This window comes from Parasteatoda tepidariorum, chromosome 4, assembly GCF_982258835.1.
Source record: "Parasteatoda tepidariorum strain Cologne lab strain chromosome 4, Ptep-v5.0, whole genome shotgun sequence".
Lineage (NCBI taxonomy): Eukaryota > Metazoa > Arthropoda > Arachnida > Araneae > Theridiidae > Parasteatoda > Parasteatoda tepidariorum.
In genome coordinates, this window is record NC_141758.1 from 9,979,184 (window position 1) to 10,004,417 (window position 25,234).

The 25,234-nt window shown below is 33.9% G+C and overlaps 3 protein-coding genes across 3 annotated transcripts in view; all 3 read left to right on the forward strand.

Moving 5' to 3' along the window:
- The first annotated feature begins 305 nt into the window (after nucleotides 1-305).
- On the forward strand, nucleotides 306-11,015 carry LOC122272912 (uncharacterized). The gene is made up of 5 exons (XM_087160453.1): nucleotides 306-451; nucleotides 6,246-6,587; nucleotides 7,542-7,784; nucleotides 10,607-10,762; nucleotides 10,978-11,015. Exons 1-5 carry the CDS (start codon nucleotides 394-396, stop codon nucleotides 11,013-11,015), a joined length of 837 nt encoding a protein of 278 aa, XP_087016579.1. The 5' UTR covers nucleotides 306-393.
- Nucleotides 10,689-20,515, forward strand: LOC147810655 (uncharacterized). The gene is made up of 4 exons (XM_087160642.1): nucleotides 10,689-11,213; nucleotides 15,743-15,915; nucleotides 17,370-17,600; nucleotides 20,271-20,515. Exons 1-4 carry the CDS (start codon nucleotides 11,113-11,115, stop codon nucleotides 20,387-20,389), a joined length of 624 nt encoding a protein of 207 aa, XP_087016768.1. The 5' UTR covers nucleotides 10,689-11,112; the 3' UTR covers nucleotides 20,390-20,515.
- A 2,989-nt stretch (nucleotides 20,516-23,504) lies between these two features.
- LOC147810656 (putative inorganic phosphate cotransporter) overlaps nucleotides 23,505-25,234 on the forward strand; it is a 34,522-nt gene continuing 32,792 nt past the window's right edge. The window contains exon 1 of the mRNA XM_087160454.1: nucleotides 23,505-23,714. Within this exon, the coding sequence (XP_087016580.1) occupies nucleotides 23,505-23,714 (210 nt within the window). The remainder of the gene's footprint in view (nucleotides 23,715-25,234) is intronic.

Below are 25,234 nucleotides of genomic sequence, written 5' to 3' on the forward strand. Positions count from 1 at the left end.
TTAAGTATTTTTTAAACATTATCTACAGTGATATAAAAATTTATTAGTAAATATGAATAATAAAAAAAATTACTTCGCTTCAAAAGAAATTTGCATTACTATTTGTACTTTTTTTGCAAATGAAAAGCAGATAAAATGACTTCCTTCGGCAATCTAGTGTAATAAACTCCCAATCACTCGACTTGCTGTAGGAAAAAATAGAATTTTGGTGAGATTAGACGTATAAGTAGTTAAACTTTTCTTTGTTTGTTTTTATCAAAACATTTTAATTAATTTCCGGTTCCTGATATAATCCTTTGTGGACTTCCTCATTTAATGCTTGTTAAGGCAAATCATCATTTGCTATTTTTAAAATATTAACTCAATTGTAAGTTGTCCGATCAACTATATACAATGATTCCACACATAATAATTGCTTTGTTAATCTTCGTTGTAGTTTCATCAGCGCCAGGTAAGCTACTTTCACGTTTGATTTATATTTAAATATTAAAACATATGTTTTAAAAATGTTTTTGAAGTGGACTTGGGCGAAAATGAAATAATTTTTTGCTGTTTAAAAATGAATAGCGTATGCCCCATACAGGGGCCGATCAAAACAAATTCAGGACCAATGTCTACCAAATTTTCCAGGCCGCTTACGAAATATTTTGAAATTAATTTTTTAAAGAGTAGTCCTAATAATAAAAAATAATCTATTCAACTGCATGATTCAAGAGAAACATTCTAAGAAATTTTGAAAGCAGACGATTGAAGATCATTTTTCTAAGATAAAGTTCTCGTATCTATATATTGAAGCAAAATATAAAACAACGAAACAATGTTATGTCAAAGTAAAAATAGTTTAGTCACCACAAACAATTGAAAATCAGTGATTTTTGCTAAAAGTAGAATTATTTTTTATAGTAAGCTGTAATTATTCTTTTTATTTAGTACTTAAACCAACACAAAGCTAGCCGACTTTTCATTAGATTTAACGATACGTTCTGCATGTATGCTAAGATATTAAGGTTATTAATTATAATTTTTATTAAAAAATGCACACAAAAAATATTCTAAAGAGCAAAATTTGTAGTAGTCATAGAAAATATATAACACATTTAAATAAGAGTTTATTTAAATATTACACTTTTAAAAAATTAAAGTGCATATTCAGTGCATTCACTTAAGCCGTTGACGTAAAAATTGCACCAATTCAAATTCAGCTGCACTTTCGAATTTGATTAGTATAATGTTGACACGAGTTTGGTTTATCACAATATAAAAAAATATTTTAAAAAAGTGCATTTTTTGAAAAAAAAACTGTTTCTTTCAGTTTTTAAAAAAATAGTCATATTGTGGACTTTTTACTAATTTTTGAGCCCCCCCCCCTCCAGAAAGTGTGGGCCCTTGGTATTGAGCCTAGGCGATAATCAGGCCCTGGTCCCATCAATTTGAAAGACATGGAGGAGTTTTCGGTAGTGATAGACCTGAGATCCAATAAACCTTTATACTGCCATTTGTTTCGAGTTTATGTTATGATTAAATATTTTTGGGATTGTGATTGACTTATTAAATAAAATTAATATAGTTTATTACCCAAAAGCTAATTTGATTTTTAAAACTGTTTTCTTTGGGTGGTGGAATTTAAAACTTTTTCTACTAAAAAGAGGTGGCAGTAAATTTGGACGTTGAAAGAACGGCGCATAAGGTACAGGAGAAAGTAGCTCTCTATAATGTTGACCTCTTGATCTTACTCTAACCTTTATTGTTACTCGCATTAATGTAAAAGAAAACCCTTCTTTGTATTCCCTGAATTTATCTGTAGATGGTCGAACAAATCTTGGTTTCCTATTTTTATTTAAAATTTGATGTTAGTATACTTAACAAAGCCTTATAAAGGGCTAAATAATAGGAGAAAAGGCGATTTTTACTTAAATACTGTACCTCAGGCAAAGTAAATTCATAAATGCGATAAAAGTTTTTTTTTTTGAAATTCAAAAAATTAACTTCCTTATTTTTTAGTCATGTTTAATTATTACATGAAAATGATTCATTTTAGTTTTAGAACTTTTATGATTATTTTTCTTCACATTTTGATCGCGAAGCTCAACTCAATACTAAGGTGTTTCCATGCCATGAAACTGCCCGAAAGATTGCTTGAATATTGCTTGAATTCATTAGAAATTCTGACCAATGACATTATTGAATTAAAATTTTATATAGTGTAAAGACATACAAACATAAAAAATGTCTTAAAATATGTTTCTTCTTTTTTTCCTTGTCTTTTATGTAATAAAATTAACCAATTTGATCACGTTGCAATTTATTGGACACGTTGTCTCACACGGCTATTATGAAAGTGCACCCAACTTCTTTCTTTTTTTGTCTGTTAAAAATAGATTTATTACCCCTTTTTAGACTCTTAAGAAAAATGTGTTTTATATTTTTGCGTTCTTTACTTTTCTTTCTTTTTTCTTCTCTTTCTTTTTTTTTCTTTCTTCTTAGCATTTTAGAATGTTTAAAATTAAAAAATATTTATTTTTAATTTTAACATTCTGTTTTAAAATTTTTAGTTTCTTTTCCGCTTTATTTTCTTCTCTTCTTTCCTTTTTTCTTTTCTTTTCTTTCTTTTTAGTTTTTTTATAATAATTTTTTTCACATGTTTACTTTCTCTTTCTTTCTTTTCATTCTTTTTAGTTAATGTCTGTTTAAGCAACCGATTGCCGATAAAGCAAAAACTGTCAAAATTCTGATTGGCGAAAAAAAGGGCTATAAAGTTCGCTTGTATAATGTAGAAAACAAATGCAACTAGCATTCGCTTCGTGATCAGTTAGAAATTTAAGGACCCTCGCTAGAAATTTTGTCGAAATTACGATTGACGATAAATTCTATTTGGAGACAAAAATGGCGCTCTCAATTCCGCCTGCAAGTGAAAGAAAGAATGAAGCAAGCCTATTCAACTAGCACAGAACACCAGTTCAAATTTGAACTATTTTCGCTGTCTGGTCAAAATTGGTTGTCATGAAAATTTCATGATAAATTCTGCTTTTAACGGTCAGAAAATGTTGAAATTCATCGAGAACGCACCTCCAATACATGCTTTAGCAAGTCGGATTCCCAGGTTGCAAAGTAAGGTTTATTTCCACTAAGCAAAATCCTTTTTATGTAAACCTCATAAGGTTTGTAATGCGGTTAACATGTAAACTTTCTAACCTTGAAACGAGATCTGTGACAACCTGCTCTATTCTACGCACATTATCCTGATCCAAAACTTTGGAAAACAACCTTTTATATAAAAACCTTAAATCGAGGTTGTCTAAGGGTTTGCCAGCGTGAAAAAAATCCTTTAATAAAGCTAGTCTCAAGGTAAAAATAATTATAAATCTAGGTCATCATAATGTTTCTTTTCGCGAAATCTTGTATGCTCAGATAAAAATCCCCCGTGTCACGAATTTTTATTGCACAATGCCATTTGATCCTATCACTAGTGTGACGTCACCTAAAACTTCCTTCTGGACCTTAGTGACCTTTTCACCTAAGTGAAAATCCTTATTAAAAAAGCTTTAAAAAAATTTTTAATCCTTTTAGGATAAAAGGTTTGAAACTGCAGTATTTTTACTTTACTTAAAAAAGGTTTTTAGTTCAAAAATTTTCGTGACAATAAGATGAAATTTCGACAGGTTACATGCTTTCTGGGTACTGACATAACTTATCTAGTAAACGATTATGCCGACAGGCTCTCACTAAAGTTTCTGCAAATGAGCTAGAGTGCTGCTCTTAATGTTTTTGCAGTCACATTCATTATGTCAGTTTGGGCGATGGACAAAAAATGGAAACGAAAATCAAATATTTTTAGATTTGGTGCGACGGACCCTTGACGCAGATGGAATACTGGTGACCCTCATTTATATATATAAAAAAATTCAGAATCTCATATGACAAGTAAAAATATATTTTTATATTTTTTACTTAAAAAACAGTCAATCCATTACTAAAAAAAAATCCATCAGATTATCGGAATTATATTCGTCCTAAAATATAAAAACAGAAATGAGTAGTATTCATTTTTTTCATTCATTTTCAAACATTTATCAATAATTGACTTTTTAAAACTAAAGAAATTTCTATGTTGAATAACTATTTCTTTCAGAGTCAAGTCATAGCAAATAAGTAAGAATTTGAAAAATCATTGGAAGTGAGCTGTGTTTGGAAGATTCTCAGAAAAATACACCGGCGTTTCATTCTGTATTTCATAACTATGTATTATAAAATTGCTAAATATAATATTTTTCACTTATTCTGACGTCCCGCAGTGGACTGATCGTTAAGACGCGGTTCCCAGCAGGCATCACTGGTTACGGTCAGTGTGCGGGTGGGTGACCACTTGGATCAGTCTACGTAGGGACCGAGGGTGTGCGGCATTGGTCCTTGCTAAACTGTTCTACGTTAAATTCCTCGACTTCGCGTGCAGGTCGTCGGGCTACCGAAGCAGAGGAGCCATGCCCTCTGCAGAGGATCAAAATTGTGATGGTATGTCTTCGGATCATCCTCAGGGGTGTTTCCCAGACCGTCGCCAATAGCCCATCGTGGAGCTCTAGTGCGACGTAAATTAACTTCAACAACAACAACACTTATTTTGACCTAAATTAGTACAAAGTAACGAAAAATATTTTTTATGAAAATTCTGCTTTAAAGTGTTACAGAAAGGAATCTGAGAAACATAAAAAATCCTCTCTGAGGTAAGTTTAGTTCCCTTCTTTTTTTAGTATATAAAAATACTACAGAAATCATTAGATACAATATATGCTGCATTAAATTTCCTATAAACAATAAAAACGGATAAATAGATCAAAATTAAGGAAGAGTTGAAAACGGATAAAATAACGTCAAAATGTCATTTTTTTAAAGTAATTTTTTTTACATGTAAAATAACCAGATATTAGTAAAAAATATTTCCAGCATGAAATGAACTTAGTACAATTTCAAACAAAAACGATATGAAAATATTTTAATTGTTTTGATCTAAATTAACAAAAAATAGTGAAAAATATATTTTTTTTATTAAAATTCTGCGTCAAAGGGTTACGGAAGGGAATCTGAGAAACATTAAAAATCCAACTTGAGACGAGTTTGACCGTGCGCGTATTCCCTTTTTAAAGTTAGTTAAGTTCCCTTATTTTTTAGTATATAAAAATACTGTGGAGGTTTCAGACAATATTAACCTTCATCTAAGAAAAGGTACCCTGTTACAGATTCGAGTTAACATGATTTATATACTAATGAATTAGAATTGTATTTTTGTGGTGGTAGATACATTACAGTACTCCCCCACCAGAATTATATATGTGATAGAATTCGATGAACAGGCACCGCTAGTTGATTCATTGCTGTTTTGTGAGAAGCCGGTAGAGCCGTATTAAGATCACCGTACTTTTTGCTGATCGTCAGATCTGTATTAAGTTCACGGTTGCCATTAGCAGTCAAGTGTATGCAGGCCGACGTTGTGTGACTGTGTGACAACAACCCGAACAGTTGGATAATGTGACAGACACAAGTCAATTTTCAATGTGGACCACCCATCGAAGCTGGCATGTTCAGATCGAAGTGGGCATTACTGTCAATAATGGCGTGTTCAGATCGAATGGGAATATTTGATAAGGTAGGCGAGTTCACATCAGATCCGAAAGTTACTTACGTGGAGGTAGTGTAGATAACAACAATGTTAAACTTCATCTATAGAGAATTAGGTAGCCCATCATAGAATCGAGTTAACATTTCTTACAAACTAATGAATTGGAATTGTATATTTGTAGTGGTAGATACACTACAATACTGCAGAAATCATTGGATACAAAAAAGAACGTTTATACAAAATATACTACATGAAATTTCCTATAAACAATAAAAACGGGAAAATTGATCAATAATTAAGGAAGAGTTGAAAACGGGAAAAATAACGTCAAAATGTCATTTTTTAAAGTTATTTTTTCATATGTAAAAAAACTAGATATTAGTAAAAATGTCTCTTGCACGAAATGAACTTAGTACAATTTCATGAAAGGGGAAAAAAGAAAGCGAACTATAAGGAAAGAGGAGCAAGCTAACGGATTTATTTCCATCGAAAATAAATGATAAATAATAAAAAGTAAGAATTTTATTTTTGAAAAATCAAACGTTTTGATTCCTGTACCTGTTATTAGCCTCAGTAACTGAAATCTATATTTATTTTAAAGAATTTATTTATTTTTATTTTTTTTTTGTTACAGATTGTTCTTTGTTCGAATTTCAATGCGACGATGGAAATTGTATCAGTGATAAGCATGTTTGCGACGGAGAGGAAGATTGCGAAGATAACAGTGACGAACGCGATTGTCATTCCAGAGTTTGTCACTCAGAATACCACTTTCGATGTAGAAGCGGGCAATGCATCTATAAAGCCATCGTATGTGATGGAATATATGACTGTGCAGATGACAGTGACGAAAGCGATTGCCTTGCATGTGACTTAGAAACAGACTTTCGATGTAGAAGCGGGCAATGCATCCCGAAATCACAAGCATGCGACGGAAATTATGACTGTAGAGATAAGAGTGACGAATCAAATTGCGGTAAATAAAACTTTATCTGCATTTTAAAATATTTGAAAGTTCCGAATCTGTTTATTACTTCGCTCCCGAACATCCCAGACCCAGATAGCAAAATAAGGTTTATTTTCACTCACCAAAACCCTTTTAATGTAAAGCTGAAAAGGTTTGTTATGTGATTTACTGGTAAGCCTTCTAAACTTAAAACGAGATCTGAGACCATCTGCTATATCTTATCACTTGACATTTTACAACGTATGAATGACTTTCAAAACTTAGTTCCAAAAAGTTCCACGAGGTAACTATCTAAACTATATTTTGTTGTCTTCTTTGATGTTTCTTCTTTCGACAAAACCTGCCCCATTTTGCCCATGTTGCAAAGGTGAACTAAATATACAGAACGTTTTCGCGTTTTTTTGTAATATCACTTCGGAAATATATTTTGCTTCTCATTTTTAATATAAAATTACGAAAATTATTATATTTTCATTGCTATATTTATTTATTTAACGTACTATATATATATATATATATATATATATATATATATATATTTTGCTCGCCATATTTCAGCCACCATCTTGTTTTTTTTTGTTGGTATTTTTAGTGTATTTCAAAATTTCAACTATGAATTCAATTTACCTGCACTTGAAAACACTAAATAAAAAAACCCAAATTTTGAAACTAATTTTATCGAAATACTAATTTTGGCCACGAAACCTTGGAAGCTGCCCCACTGTGCGTTGTAATCCAACTGCAGCTGATTCGGACGTCAGTCGTCGTTCAAGCTGAGCACTCGATGACTTATGCTGTCTAACTTACAAATTGGCCAATCAGGGGTTAGCTGTCTCTTCAAGCTGACGTTTTGTAACGCCGACTTGTCCTAAGGAACCATGCCTTTTAGATATATGAACTCTACAACTATATGGACTATTACCAAAAATACTTTACACTATACGAAGCCTTTTTCTGTTTCAGATTTCAATCCATCTGAAGAATGCTCACCCCAACAATTCAAATGTAACAATGGTACTTGCATTTCGCGGCTTTGGGTCTGCGATAGTATGGAGGATTGTTCTGAGGGGGAAGACGAAGATGGCTGCAGACCCAATTCTTGTGAGGATGGGAAGTTCCAATGCAAGTCTGGACAATGCATCCCAAAAGAGAGAGTTTGCGACGGTAGTTATCAATGCTTCGATAAGTCTGATGAAAAAATTTGCTGTAAGTTATATTTTTAATCTTTTTTTATGAGAACACTATACCGCGGGAGAAACTTTTCATGACAAATTCTGTTTCACCTCTAATTGGTATTTTAAAGTTCAGAAACAAGTGAGTTTATCGTTATCTTGAGTAATCTTTGCAATAGTTTATTCGTATTTAGATAGTCTAAAAAAAATCTGCATTTTTGATAGATAGGTAGTATACTTTATTTACGTCGCACTAGAGCTGTGCAATGGGGTATTGACGACGGTCAGGGAAACATCCATAAGGATGATCAGAAGAATCGTGCGCGTGCAGTCGTGAACTTTACGATAGAACAGTTTGAGCCGTGATGGCTCATGTGATAGAGCGTTCGTCTTCCAATGAGGTGAACCGGGTTCGAATCCCAGTCGATACGAATTCCGCATCCGGCTTGTATCGAACGCAGTTCCAACGTGAAATATCCTCAGTGATAGACGGATCATGGGTTAGAGTCCCTTTGCCGTCAGGCTAACCGTGGTGGGTTCTCGTGGTCTTCTTCTCTATGTCACGCAAAGGCGGGTTAGTTCTATTAAAAAAAATCCTCCACGAAGGCAAATATCTCCCAATGCTTGATCCAGGAGTTTCTTTGTCTTCTGGATTAGATTAAAAATTACAAGGCTACGGATTTGAACGTTAGTAGTCATAAACCCATTAAATTGGGTCGGCTTTTCAGCGACTGTTATAAAAAAGATGGAACAGTTTAACGAAGACCGATACCATGCACCCTCGGTCCCTGCGCAGGTCTGATCAAAGTGGTCATCCACCCGCTTACTGCAGCCAGCGTTATGCTTAACTTCAGTGTTCTACTGGCTGTGCTTACTAACAGTTCAATGCGGGACCTCAGAATTTGAAACTCAATGGTTTAGTACAAATTTTTTTTTTCAACTTTAAAATACTAATGCAGATGAGAGAGAATTGACCATGAAGTTTTCTCGTCATTAGTAAAAATACTTTGCATTTAAATAGTTTGTGATAACTGCTGAAAGGTGTTATCAAATCACGGTATCATATATGCTACCAACCATCAGTCTTTCTCTGTAAATGATCTAACGATTAGATTTCATATTGGCATAACTATCGTTAGAAATTTATATTATCATACTTAAAATATGCTAATTAATCAGTGCAAAAGTTTTATGACGTAAAGTCAAAATATGAAATACTAACGCAATTCTTCTATAAAAACAGCACTATTTCGATGAATTTGGTTTTTGATCTGCCAAAATGTCAACGCTTGCTGCCATCTGAAAATGTGACACTTTACTAATTTAGTTCAGAGTTCATTCTATAGTTAGATACGGTTAGGTTTCAGATCTTTGGCCCATATTCAAAAACCGCACTTAAGCATGCATTTATGAGTAGTCTTCTCAAGGTCAAATCATGACATCAATTTAAATTTTAAGCTATGGTAGCAATTTGTGACAACAACAATTAGGTCAATCCAACATTTTGTCTTGATAACGGACGAATATTTAAATTATTATTTAACAGTTTAAATTATTAAACAGTTAAATAATGAGAAATTATTAATTATTAAACTATTTAATAATAATTAAATATTTATATATTTAAATAATAAACATTTAAAAAAATTATTAACCTGCTTAAAAGCAAACACCAATTTGGAGATATTTTTCTACTTGGAAAAGGGCTAAATTCAACTAATGCACCAGAGGTTTCCAACTTACATGCTGCTGGAGGCCGCAATTAAAAACACCAGTCAAATGGCGGGCCGCAACTTTACCAAAATTTTACAAGACTCTTGAATGTATAAAGGAACATTAAATACTAGTGACGAATTTTTATGAAAGTTTTTTCAATATTAAAAAGCAAAATAAAAAGAATTTCAAATAATGCTGATTGAGTATTCATTTTGGACCTTCCTTTAGTCAGAAACTTAGTCGCAAGATTTTTTTTTCTTCTTTTAAATTTAATTATGTGATAAGTTAACTTTTCTCCGACTTATTAGGAATCATAGCAACAACAACAAAAAAAATTCTCGAGCATATTAATTTTTTTTTTCATCTTTTCCGTTCATGCGATATTCAAGGAATTTAAATAAAACATGATATTCATTCCCTTTTTTATGAGTTTTAAAAGTTACAAATTTAAATAATTTCATCCAAAATGAGTAGCATCAAAAAGTTAAATCAGAGAATTTCGTAGAGAAAATTTCTAATACGCACGTGCTATATTATATTCACAAAATACGAAAAAAACGAAATTAAAAAGAGCAGCATACACGGTTATTTTAGAATTTGAATAAATATTTTCTTGGATGCAAGACCTGAGAAATACATTTTTTTGCACCATTGGTATGTTAAATTTCACAGAAACGAAGAAATTAGGGTTTTTTAAACGAAAGAAAAGCATTTTAAACACATATAGAATTTTTTACGAAAATTGTCGGCAGAAAAAAAATAACCAATATATTTTAGTTAGCGGGCCACAAAAAAGGCTTCGCGAGCCGCCAGTTGGCAACCACTGCTTTACATCAATCATCAAATCACAGCCAAATTTTAGGTTAAGAAGTTTTTGTTGAGTGAAAAAAATACTTATTTTGCTATCTGGGTTTTAAGTTTATGTTGTTTCTAATCCTAGACAGTATAGCTCAGCTATACACCAATTCCATAAAACAAAAAAAAATCTGCAAAAAGTCCGAAACTAAATTCTTTAAAATGTTGAAAACAGTAATGTTTAAACATTTAAGAATGCAGTTGGCGGAAACATTTTAAGTTTATTATATAGTGAACTCTAAGTAGAATGATTTTTGACTCTGTGTTTGTTTGTTTTTTTATCAGCACAATCAGAATGCGGAGGGTTTTATTGCGGCAACAAAGAATGTATTCCTCAAATGTATAGGTGTGACGGATGGATGTGCGGCGGCACCGCCAAATGGGCAGTAACGCTTAAGATAAGACCGCCATTTGGCGGAGGACTTGACTGTGGCAACCCTGGTATGCAGGGAGAAAAACATTTCTTCCCTCGCAGTCTGCTTTACATATGGCTTAGTGAATGTCGCTGGCAATGTGCCGTACTCTACCATTTTTGTATTTATTATTAATTAACTAATTATTATGTAACCTTCTTTAAATATTAAATTAAGCTTAAATATTATGGCTAGCTGGTGATTATACATTATTTTATTTAAAACGTATTTTCTTCTTTTTAGGCACGTTGTACCCCACGTGCCTCATTGGTGACCCTTAATTCTGTTCTCGCTTCTTCTGATTTTTTTATTCGATCTGTTATAATCTTTCTTTAAACGCAACAGCTATGCCTAATTTTTATAAAAATACATTATATAATGAAATTTAATCGCTATCCTCTGTTTATTTTCTTTCTATTTACTAATTATGTGCACATGGATACACACGAGGATTATCGTTTCATTGCGGAAATTTACAGGTATGTGATCGATTATTTTTTCCTATCTGCGATTGGTCTGTAATTGCGTTATGCTATTTCTATTTTATTATTAATATTTATTGCTTTAATTTTTGGTTATCTATGCATTATTGAAATTTCGCCTAACCTGTTTGGTTTCAATCCGACAACGGATTATTAAGCTACTTTTAAATTTCTATTATGATTCAATGATATTATTTAAAGCATTATAAATTTCACTCGACAGTAAGGCATAATTTAAGTGTTTTCGATTATCAATTTATGTTTATATTTATTAAAAAATGCCCGGATCGGAAGACCAGACAAATACCGACTCTAACGTACCGACTACAGAGTCTCAAGTGTCGCATGTTGCGGTTAAAATTCCGCCGTTGTGGAAAAATAATGTTAAACTTTGGTTTATTCAAGTAGAAAGTAATTTCGCCCTCGCTAAAATTACCAGTGATATCACTAAGTACAATCATCTCATCTCTTCGATTGATCCTGAAACGTTATCGGCTGTTTCCGACATTTTATTTAACCCTCCCGCATTAGATAAGTACGCGGCCTTAAAAGCCAGAATAATAACAGAATTTTCAGATTCAGAGCATGAACAAATCCGCAGACTAATTTCCGAACTTCATTTAGGAGATGACAAACCGTCTCACCTGCTACGAAAAATGAGAGAATTGGGAGGGAACCGTATTACAGATGAATTTCTGAAAACATTATGGCTGCAAAGATTGCCATCCGAAATGCAAGCGATATTATCTATCAGCTCCGAATCACTCGATAATTTGGCGAAAATGGCCGACAAAATTTCGGAAGTGCGCACAACCCCAAATAATCACGTGTTTGCTGTGGAGCGATCTTCTCCGGCATACCCCCCCAACCCCAACAATATTTCCTCTCCATTAGGAGAGCTTGGGGCATTACGTAGCGAAATCGCTGCTTTGAGTAAACAGGTTGAGCGACTATCTCGCGAAAAAACAAGATATCCATTTTCCAGGAATCCTATCCCTAGGGAGCGCAGTTTTTCCCGTAGCACATCTCGCAATCGAACCACTGGTTATTGTTTTTACCATGCGCGATTTAAAAACAATGCTCGAAAGTGTCGAGAACCTTGCTCTTTTCCTCGAGAATCAACGAATCAGGAAAACTTACAATAGCGACTGTCGATCAAGACTTGTTGACAGTCGCTCGCTCATGCCGTTTACATGTTTTCGATAATAAATCAAATTTAAAATTCTTAATAGATTCGGGTTCAGATGTTTCATGCATACCACCAACGTCTAAAGCTAAAAATATGAAACCTGACTCCTTACAATTATTTGCAGCGAATAACTCTAAAATTTTTACTTATGGCACAAAATTATTGCATGTAAATTTAGGACTTAGGCGACATTTTTCTTGGAAATTTCTAATCGCTGATGTACCGGTGCCCATTATAGGAGCAGACTTTTTAAGAAATTTCGATCTTTTAATCGATTTGAAACGCGGCAGACTTATTGATAATGTTACAAAATTATCCAGCACTGGTTCAATTTCTAATCGTGTCAATTACTATTCGGTAAAGCTTATTGCTGAGGATTCACCATATCTCAATATCCTTAAAGAATTTCCGGACCTATTAAAAGTGAAAGCTAATTTAAGTAATATTAAGCATAGCACGGTCCACTATATTGAGACGAATGGACCTCCCGTACACAGCAAACCACGACGATTAAGCCCTAAATTATACGAAGAGGTAAAAAAGGAATTTCAATTCAGGATTGAGCAGGGTATTTGCCGACCATCAAAATCGGCGTGGTCATCACCTCTTCATGTCGTTTCAAAAAGCTCTGGTGACATACGCCCAGTAGGCGATTATCGTCAATTAAATGCTCGTACAGAGCCGGATCGTTATCCTATCCCTCATTTGCAAGATTTTAATAATACGCTGAGCGGAAGGAAAATTTATTCAAAAATCGATATCGTTCGTGCTTATCATCACATTCCGGTACACCCAGACCATATTCCGAAAACTGCGGTCTGCACACCATTCGGTCTTTTCGAATTTCCGTTTTTAAATTTTGGCCTTTGTGGTGCTGCACAAACCTTCCAAAGGTTTATGAATGAGGTTTTAGGCGACTTAAAATTTTGTTACGTGTACCTGGACGATATTTTGATATTTAGTGTAACAGATGACGAGCATAAAGCTCACTTACGTATTGTTTTTGAAAGATTAAATTCGTATGGTCTAACAATAAATGTTGCTAAATGTGTTTTTGGCGTTACCGAAATCTCTTTTTTAGGACACTTAATTAATGAAAATGGAACTAAACCCTTACCGAACAAAGTAGAGCCGATCCTTAATTTTCCACTTCCGAAAACAATTAAAGATCTTCAGAGGTTTCTAGGTTTTTTAAATTTTTACCGCAGATTTTTACCTAATGTAGCCCAAAATCAGGTACATTTAACATCTTACTTAAAGGGAGCAAAGAAAAACGATAAAACGAAGCTTGTTTTGTCAACAGCGGCGCAAGACGAATTTAAAAATTGCAAAATATTAGTTGCGAACGCAGTTCTTTTAGCTCACCCAACGAAAGACGCGCCATTAATTTTACAAGTTGACGCGTCAGATTTTGCAATAGGCGGGGCACTGTCGCAACTAGTTAACGAAAATTTACAACCCCTCGCATTTTTTTCTAGAAAACTTTCGCAAACAGAAAGAAATTACAGCGCCTATGACCGAGAGCTATTGGCCGCATACGCGGCGATTAAGCACTTTAGACATATGTTAGAAGCACGGAATTTTTCATTGCTAACCGATCATAAACCATTGACATTCGCACTCCGTCAGCGCCAGGATAAATATTCACCACGACAATCTAGACAATTAGATTTCATATCTCAGTTCACATCTGATATACGCCACATAAAAGGATCCGAGAATATTGCCGCTGATGTGCTTTCGCGAATCGAGAGTATAAGCATGCCCAGCTCTGTAGATTACGAAGGTCTCGCTAAAGCGCAGCAAACCGATTCGGAATTGAAAAATTTACTGGAAAATTCCGAAGTTTTGCAATTGAAAAAAATTACCTTACCACATTGTGATTTACCTATTTACTGCGACTTATCAACAGGTACAGCGCGTCCTTTTATATCACAACCTTTTCGCGAGAAAATATTTGTTTCTCTGCATAATTTGTCTCATCCCGGAATTCGTGCGACTTCTAATCTAATATGTTCTCGGTTTGTTTGGCCTTCCATCCGAAAAGATTGCGTGAACTGGGCTCGGCAATGTATTCCTTGCCAAAAGTCCAAGACAACGCGACACACTAAAACACCGTTAGGGAAATTTTCAGACCAGTCGCAGAGGTTCGATCACGTCCATCTCGACCTCGTTGGCCCTCTTCCTCCTTCTCAGGGTAATTACTATTGTTTAACAATGATAGATCGATATACAAGATGGCCTGAGGCGGTACCCATACCAGATATAACAGCTAATACCATAGCGCAGACTTTTTATAACCAATGGATAACGAGATTTGGATGTCCAACTGTTATTACAACAGACCAAGGACGGCAATTCGAAAGCGGACTGTTTCGTGAACTTTCACAGCTGTTGGGAATAAAGAAAATTCGAACTTCTCCCTACCACCCACAATCCAATGGACTTATTGAAGGATTTCATCGTCCGTTAAAAGCAAGCTTAAAAGCCTACGACACTGACCAATGGGCATCCGCCCTTCCAACAATATTACTGGGTTTTCGCTCGGTGTTCAAGGAGGACATTGAAGCGACAACTGCTGAGCTCGTCTATGGAAAGAGCATACGCCTTCCAGGTGAATTCTTTGATCCCACTCCTGCAGAGTCTTCGCCCAAGCAACTCCTGGCGGATCTCAGACGACACTTTGCCAGCGTACGCCCGGTACCAACTTCCAGTCATGGTCAGCGAACAACGTTTATTCACCCAGGACTCAGAGTAACGTCTCATGTGTTTGTGCGTCATGACGGGGTCAGGAAACCCCTCCAAGCGCCATATGACGGACCGTTCGAAGTTCTTAAACGACATGAAAAAACTTTTGAGCTTCAGGTTAAAGGGAAAAGACAGACAATCTCGATTGACAGGCTCAAACCAGCATTTTTGGCTGAAACACCTAAAGTTTTAACAAGTTCCAGTGCTAAAATGGACAAACAAACAACCCGTTGTGGTCGGGTGGTGCAAACCCCCCGACGTTACGTCACCTTTCGCTGACACTGCAGGGGGAGTGTGCGGCGGCACCGCCAAATGGGCAGTAACGCTTAAGATAAGACCGCCATTTGGCGGAGGACTTGACTGTGGCAACCCTGGTATGCAGGGAGAAAAACATTTCTTCCCTCGCAGTCTGCTTTACATATGGCTTAGTGAATGTCGCTGGCAATGTGCCGTACTCTACCATTTTTGTATTTATTATTAATTAACTAATTATTATGTAACCTTCTTTAAATATTAAATTAAGCTTAAATATTATGGCTAGCTGGTGATTATACATTATTTTATTTAAAACGTATTTTCTTCTTTTTAGGCACGTTGTACCCCACGTGCCTCAGATGTTTTGCAAAAACGGAAACGATGAAGTAAACTGCGAGGGCGACGAGGAAACTCAGTTTAGATGCGATGAAAATAGATTCATTCCTGAACGATATGTTTGCAATCGTTGGAGGGACTGTTCAGATGGAAGTGATGAAGATAACTGTGGTAAATAAAGTATTACATGTTTTTAATAAAACCGCGTATCGCAAAAATAAATTTTAAAAAAATGGATGTAGAGGACTGGTTTCTTAAGACAATGGCCTTCTGCGGGCGTCAGCTGAAAGTTGACGTACCCTGACCCTAACAAAATACTGTTTTGCAAGCACAGCGTGAGCAGTCGCTCCAACGCAGGCATTATCTCGCATTGCGCATGCGATAATGACGTAAACAAATATCTATTTTGATTTTGTAGCTCGATCCTATAACTTTATATGTGTTATTGTCAACCAGTGCTTAAGAGGGAAAAAAATTTCTTTTTATCTGTTACCACAGATTGGGATCTTTGTATGATTCATATCTCACATTATAAAAATTAGATCATTTTTTTTAAATTTCAGAGGTTAATTTTTCCTCGAAATCAAAATCGTGGGCGATATCAATTATCTGTTAGCTGTTGTCCGCCATTGTTTCGGTAGTTAACGTTACGTTGCAATTCAACTGTAGTTGATTCGAACGGCTATTGTCGTTCAAGCTGAGCGTTCGATGTCGTATGCTGTCTAATGCGCAAATTAAATAAACAAGAGGTTAACGCTCGCATCAAGGTAACGTTTTCTAACGTCGACCTGTCCTAAGAAACCAGGCCTTAAGATTCGTTGCATACTGCTACGGAAAACCAATTTTTTTCGTTGCGATTTAACCAAAGCAAAATAATCGTTTCATTTCTTACGTTAAATATCAATTACCATTCTCCGACGTGCTCATGCAGGTCAGCCACGTGCCTCAAGATCAGTTAACAATATTAATCGATTTAGCCATGTTGCAACTTGGATTAGAATTAATTATAAATTAACCTGCTCTACGTAATCTAATAAAATAAAGATTTGTTTAGAGGGATTATAAATAAACCTTGAGGTTCTGGTTACCGGCCTGCACGTGCACTATCGTTTTTTCCTAGCTGAAGAAATAGTATGAAGCATAGTCAATAATTAAAGACTAATTCATATTTTAAATGAAAATGTATTAATACAAAAAAATCTTGGCTACATGTAAAAATGCATACACATAAAAATTCTACTTAAGTCACTATTTAGAATACATTAGATATTCAAAATTTCGGTGCTAAACCTAATAAAATTTTTTTTAACTATTTTGAGAAATTACTTTAGGAAACCATTTAGCATCTGAGCAAATTTTGGCTGGATTTAAAAAAAATTATCACGCCCGCGGTTTCAAGTTTCTGTTGTTTCTTTTTCCGGATAGTTTCCCAGCTATACACCATCTCCATAAAACGAAACAAAAAATCTTCAAAAAGACCAAAAAAAAAAATACTTTAAAATGTTGAAAACAGTAACGTTTAAGCATTTAAGAATGCAGTTGGTGGAATCATTTTAAGTTTATTAAATAGTGAAGTCTAAGTAGAATGATTTCTGACTGTGTGTGTCTTTTTTTTTTTTCATCAGCACAATCTGAATGCGAAGGGTTTTATTGCGGCAACAAACAATGTGTTCCTCAAAAATATAGATGTGACGGAAAAGAGGATTGCAAGAAAGGAAATGATGAAGAAAACTGCGAAACTTATGAGTGCGACGAGGAAACTCATTTTAGATGCGATGAAAATAAATGTATTCCTAAACAATCTGTTTGCAATCATCAGAGGGACTGTTCAGATGGAAGTGATGAAGAAAATTGTGGTAAATAAAGTATTACATATTTTCAATAAAACCGCGAATCCCAAAAATAATAAAGAAGAATGAATATAAAGGACTTGTTTCTTAAGATAAGGGCGGGCCTTCTGTGGGCGTTAACTGAAAGTTGAGGAATCCCTGAACCCAACAAAATACTGTTTTGCAAGCTCAGCGTGAGCAGTCTTTCCAACTCAGACATTATCTCACATTGCGCATGCGTTAATGACGTAAACAAATGTCTATTTTGATTTTGTAGCTCGTTCCTATAACTTTATATGTGTTATTGTCAACCAGTTCTTAGGAGGAGAAAAATGACCTTTTATCTGTGGCCACAGATTGTTTTAAGCACGGAATCATCTAATTTATATGATTTATATCTTACATTATGAAAATTAGGTCATTTTTTTAAATTTCAGAGATTAATTTTTCCTCGAAATCAAAATCTTGGCCGATTTGAATAATCGGTTGGCAGTTGTCTGCCATTGTTTCGGTAGTGAACGTTACGTTGTAATTCAACTGCAGTTGATTCGGACGGCAGTTGTCGTTCAATCTATGCGTTCGATGGCGTATGCTGTCTAACGCACAAATTGACCAATCAAGAGGTTAGCGCTCGCTTCAAGCTAATGTTTTGTAACGCCGACCTGTCCTAAAAAGCAAGGCATTAACATTCGTTGCATACTGCTAGGGAAAACCGATGTCTTTTTTCGCGCTAATTTTTAAAATAGTTACAATCGTCATTTACATGCTGGCCGTGGTCAAAGGTCGCTCACTACTGACAGGAAAAAAAAACTATTAAAATTATTTCAGCTGCATGTCAATCCGTTCAATTTTAAATACAGTTGTGAGAAAGGGGTGGTCATAAAAATAATTTATAGACCTCTAGTGGCCGTTCAACCAATCGAGATGAGATTTCAGATGTAGCATATTCAGAGGTATAAGCTTGAGATTCTAAAACGACAACGGTTACGGTTTTATAGGTACAGAGACTCGACATTTTTGAATTTGCATCACCCATTTTTTTCGTTACAATAAGTTCAGCTCAAGCAAAAACCTTAAACGCAGTGTAAGAAGGTACGCATATCACAAAAACAGGTACGCTCTGCACGACACACGAAAAGCAGCTCTGCCCACGTCCAAAAACACATGAACAAGGAAACACATGAATGATAGAAGCATTGAACGCATAAAACAACACATGAGCATGACAAAAATATTGAGGAAGAGCAGAGATAGAGTCAATGCGCAGGATAAAGTCAAAATAAAATTATAGAAAAACTTTTACCAGATATTCAAACGAAGAAAACCTTTAAAATGTGGGACGCACATGGTTAGGCGTCCTGTGTGTTTGTAACATGGCGTTGGTTTGTAACATATGCTCTGTAACAGGCTGACGCTATGTAGCCATGACGTAAATTTACGTCATACCAGAACTGCTGCTACTATGCGCTGAATGACATGGTCTGGAGGCAAGATGGCGCACCTCAACTTATTTTATTTTATAATCGTCGGTGAGCAGTCGGCAGAATTTTGGGTTTCGACCCAAGTAGCACATATCCATACCTGCCAACTATTACGCATTTGGCATAAAATTCTATTTTCATATTTAAAGTGGTAGTAAATATATACTATTTTTTTCTTTTATAAACTTAATTTTTAAATGATTTTGATCACCACTATTTTTAAGAAAGTTAAGCAAATATATTAATATGTGTTACTATCATGGTTGAAATTCTCCATCGACATCATTACAGGCGCCCGCGGGCATTACCTCAGATGAAGAGGTCAATTGTCCGCTTCGCGGACAGGCACTTAGTTCTCTACTCCAGTTTAAGTTCATGGTTGAAAGCTTAAGTCTTATCAAATACGACATATATTTTTGCTTGAAATTGAAATTTTAATTCCATTTTAATACCACTGGGAAAATTCATAATGGAAGGAATTAAAAGTTGGCAGGTATGCACATCTTAAAAACAAATCGTAAAAACTTATCTTCGAACATTGAACAGTATCGCTGCGAAATATTGTACTATATATAAATGAACCCCTTTCATAGCGTATATTCAATATCGCAAAACAATATTGTTCGATATAGTAAAAAACGCTGGGGAATGTCCATTGATATCTCTCACCATTTACAAACGTTATATAATGTCGATCGACATCGTCAACGCGATATTCAAGAAACGAATGCTGTGAAATGCCGGCGCTTGCCAAAATTACGTTATTTGTGAAAATGAAAATTAGTTTTTGAAAATATTCATGCCTGTTTGTAACCCGGCAAAAGCTGATAACAGAACCATTCTAACTTGTTTAAAATTAAATTATTTGTTATTACCAAAACTTATAAAATTTTAAAGTTTGCAGCTTAGTTATTTTTTTATTGCGCTTAAACTACCAATGCTCAACTTCGTAGTTATGTAATTTTAAACGCAATCCAGAAGACAAAGGAACTTCTGGATCAAATACTGGAAGAAATTTTTTTTCAGCCTTTGAATAAAAAAGCAGGCAAAACTTCAAAATTCAAATTTTCAAAATTCCCATTAAATAATGAGAACAAAGTATTACTTAGTTGCATTTAATGCATTTCATGTCGAAGATTGTCTTCTGATTTTTTATCGTTGGTTTAATAATTGATGAATTTTTTCTTTTGTATAATTAGATTTTTGTTTCATTTAGATGATGTGAAAAAGGAATCTGATGATGTCAACAGTATTCCTGATGAATTGGGCAATTCAAGTGTGGTTTTTATTGAATTTTTTTTCTACAGTTTCAAGCGAATTTCAACCAAATCTTAATATTTCAAATTCAAAATTCTCAAAATGTTTTATTCTTTTTAATTTCAATATTTATTGCTATTGATGTTTAATCAAATGAACTTTTTATGTATTTGAATTTAAGTAAATAAAAGGTTGTCCAATTGAGCGAATATTTCAAAATTTAGCACAAATCGATGACTTTTCAATTGCTACCACTAAAAAGTTTAACATACTTCTAGTTAACCCGTTGAATACCGCATTAATTTTACATACCTTGCTCTTCTGGCTATCATGGCTGAAAGAACTTACATAGCAAGACGGAAAAGATGATAAACTGGTACGAAAGACGTTTTATTATAGCATTTTTTCCGAGAAAAATAAAATATCTGTAACTACCAAGCTTTTTTTAAGATTTTAAAATATATATAAATCTACTTCTCCTAGTAACAGGTATTGTTCCTTTACTGAAATGTTTTGACTGCCATATACCTGCCATCTCTTCCGGATTTTGCGGAAGATTTTATTTTCATATTTAAAGTGGTAGCAATACTCATGTTATTCCAATTAACTTTTTGAATTATAATAATAATTATAAATGAGTCTGACAACCACTAGATATAAATAATTACAATAAATATATAAAAGCATAATAATCCCTGCGCAAGCAAATTTCAACGGGATCAAAATATAAATATATTCTTGAATCAAATTGATTTTCGTTTATTGTTTTACAATCACTCTGAAAATCCATTCTCGGAAGGAGTGAAAGTTGGCAGGTATGCTACCAGCCTTTCCTCTTTTCCGTCTCGCTTTCACCCCTGCAGGCCATACGGTAAATAACTACAAACTAAATTTGCAAATATAGACAGAGTTTACTAGTTAATAAAAGGTTTAGCATGACATATCTGATAAAAGTGGTGAATAATATATACCTACGAATTGTTTAAAAATAGTGGTTTATAAAAATCTACTAAATTGAATTTATTAAACTAAGAATCACAATAATTAAGTAAATTTTGAATAAATTTTCTACAATTCCATAAAAGAGTGTAAATTTTATAGTTCTATATCATGTTATACGTTGTCAGCCAGCTGTTCGCGGCCTATGTGAAAGGTCAGCGTCAGCAAGCGGTGGCAGACGCCACCTAAATGTAATTCAGTGTCAGCCACCGGTCGTTGACGCAGCCTAAATGTAATTTCAGTGTCAGCCACAGGTCGTTGACGCAGCCTAAATGTAATTTCAGTGTCAGTCACAGGTTGGCGCGACTTAAGTGTAATTTCAGTGTCAGCCACCGGTCGTTGACGCCGCCTAAATGTAATTTCAGAGCCAGCCACCGATCGTTGACGCAGCCTAAATGTAATTTCAGTGTTAGCCACCGGTCGTTGACGCAGCCTAAATGTAATTTCAGTGTCAGCCACCAGTCGTTGACGCGGCCTAAATGAAAGTCCAGTGTCAGACACCGATGGCTGACGCGGCTTAAGTGTAATTTCAGTGTCAGCCACCGGTCGTTGACGCCGCCTAAATGTAATTTCAGAGCCAGCCACCGATCGTTGACGCAGCCTAAATGTAATTTCAGTGTCAGCCACCGGTCGTTGACGCAGCCTAAATGTAATTTCAGTGTCAGCCACCAGTCATTGACGCGGCCTAAATGAAAAGTCCAGTGTCAGACACCGATGGCTGACGCGGCGCTCAACGTGTTAAGCAAACTTTTTAAGTGTCTACCCCTCTGTAAAATATTTTACAAACACCGTATTAGTTGGCAGGCTTGTATAGGTTACAGCTGTATAAAAATCTAAGTACGGCTTTTTTTTCGATATTAATTTTTCTACGTTATGTCTAATCGAAAAGAAAAAAATTTAATTTAAGGTAGAAGTTAGATTATATTTTTCTGGAGAATGATAAAATCGTGTGTTTACTGTACAATACAATTGGATAAAAAAGCAAATAGAAATAAATACTTTGAAAAAACCAAACACAAATAAATACTATTTCACTCATAAGGAGCATAAATATTTCAATTTAAATGATGAATAATCGGTAAGAATTATTTAATGAAAAATACTTCTTTATAATTACTTTTATTTGAAGCAGCATTTAAATATATGTAGTTGTTTATTAAAAAATAAAGATTAATGTTGCAGTAAGTTAGTGAATCTAAACATATTTTATATTGTAAATATCTATTTAAATAAATCACTTAATGTTTTCCTGCACCGTTTCTCAACACTGCAATAAAGTCGTAAAACTGTACAAAAATTAATTTGATTTTTCAAAAGTAGCAGTTACATATATATCAACTCATACGTCATTCCTTTATAATTATCAATTTAAACGTACCCACTCATTGCATATATGTATATTTATATGATTAAAAATCTACCACCTTAAATTAAAAACTATATGTAATATAATTAATTTTGAAATTCCAACGAATTTAATTAATTGGGTATAATATGAAAAAAAGCACAACTACTTCCACTTACTAGGAATAACATTTACCTTTTAGTTTAATTATTAAACTGAGTTTTAAATATGTTTACTAAATTCATAAACTTCGGTAAAACAACAATATAAATTATTTCCAAAGGAACTAGACTACTACAATTCCAACCTGGCGAGTAGCGACTTATAAACAAGACACTTCGTTTGATGCTTTTACTTGTTGCTAGAAATCAGGTTCGCAGAAAATTCTGTTTACTATACTAAACTGCAATGTTTCTTGACAATGGAGAAATATGCTGAGGGCAAACGAAGAAAATAGTTTCCAGCGCGATGTCTGTATTTCGAGGTAAATTACGCATTTCACAATAGAAATATGATAAGTTATCTTAACCCACACATATATAACGTTAATTTGCTATAATTTTCTCAAAATTTTATATATTTTCAAATTTACGAGCGGCGCATCGCGGAATGGTATCTTTATTTAGAATTGAAGGCGTTAGCCAATGAGAGCTCACGATCTACAGATCCAGCCAAAGCACTTTTAGGGAGAGCTTTTGGCGTGTAATTTCGCGCGCGCTTTATTGCATATTATCTTCAATCTTTTGTTGTGCTGTAGTTTATTTTTTATCGTTTGAGAAACCAGCTTTTTTAAAAGCTAATATATCGTTATTATTCTACCTATTCGTTAATTTCGTTATTTTTAAAATAATGGAATCTACTCCTAAGTTGAACTACGTCTTTCAAATCCACAAGAAAGGCAGCGCTTTGAAAAGCTCTGAAAAGACAATTGTTATGAATGTATTTCATAAATTGCGAGAAGGGAATCCCAGCGATTTTACCGTTGAAAGTTTGGTTATTAATGTTGATCCGGAATCAACTGAGACTGCTTCCGAAGGAGACACCAGTACTGATGAAGTTGTGTGTATGTCATCATAAATGATACATGAATTAATTTTTTATTTTTAAGGAATAAATCTTGCAGTGTGTCATCCTTAATACCTACTAAGCTAAACAACTAACTACTAAGTTTAACAACTAAAAACACAATAAAAAGAGCTAGTAAATAACTTGTTTTTAATAGTATTAATCTGTAAAAAAAAACTATCGAAAAAAATAATTCCTTTAAGTATATTTTGTTTCAAGTGGACACATTTGAAAGTAAAAATAGGTACTATTTAGCTTTAAAAAAATTAAATATACTTTTCTAAAGTGTAATAGAACAGTAACAATGTAAAGGGGAAATTTAAGAGACTGAGTATACAAAAATGAAATGGTCAAATAAGAATAGAATATTCTAATGTAAATATAAAGAAAGGTTGTGGTGTAAAAATACTGTTGAAAGGCTGAAGAAAATGATTGACTGTTGGGAGTTTAAATAAATATTTAAAAAAATGATTTTTTTAAAATAAATAATTGAAATTGTGATTTTATTTAAAAATACTTGAAATCGAGATTTTTTTAAAAGTGATATAAATCATTTTTTTTTAAATCAATTTATTTAAATCATTGACACCCTGATATTTAGGTTGAGAAAAATATTGATCAATTGAAAAAAAAATTACACAATAATATCAGATTTATTTATTCAAACATTTGAGTATTGTTTTAAAATAATTTGTTAAAAATTAAATTTTTAAATACATAAAATTATGTAAAAATTAAAATAACAAACTCATAAATCGAATATATTAAAATTCTATATTTTTTAATTTATAAAATTTCAGAATATAAAGTTTACATATATTTATTATACTAGATTACTTAATTATGATTACGTAAAATGAATCTTTAAATTTATTATAAGTGTTTCTGATAATTAAAGTGCCAAACAAAATGCTTAATCCGATTATTGTGCCAAATTGGAAGCTAGAAGAGTGGGAGGTCATTTCGATCCTGCTCCTTACAACCCTACGGCTGAACTTATTTCTCCTTCTTCCTCCGCCAGCCGTGACGTCATTGTCAAGAAACTTTGCATTCTAGTATAGTTAAATTTAGTAGGAATAACACGATCTGTGACGTAGGCTATAGTATACCTAAGGCTCCTATACTATCAGAGCTGACCTATCAAGCAATATTGGAGCAAACAAGTTCGCAAGTTAACGTTATGTTAGTGTTAGTTATGTTATTACAGAGATGCCAACTGCGCCGGACACGCCAAAATAATTTAAAAAACGGTAAATAACTACAAAGTAAATTTTGCTAATAGTTGACAATTAGTGATGTGCGAAAAACGAACGAATCGATATTTCAATCAACTCTTTTTTGTGAATCGATTCATCAAGTTCGTTTTTGAAAAAGAATCGATTCTTTTTTTTTTTTTTTACAATATTTTGTACTCTACACTTTATAAGCTTACTCTACACTTTATAAGCTTATTTATACTTACTAAACATCCGCATATGCATTTGATACAGCATTTCGTTTATACAATTGGAGCT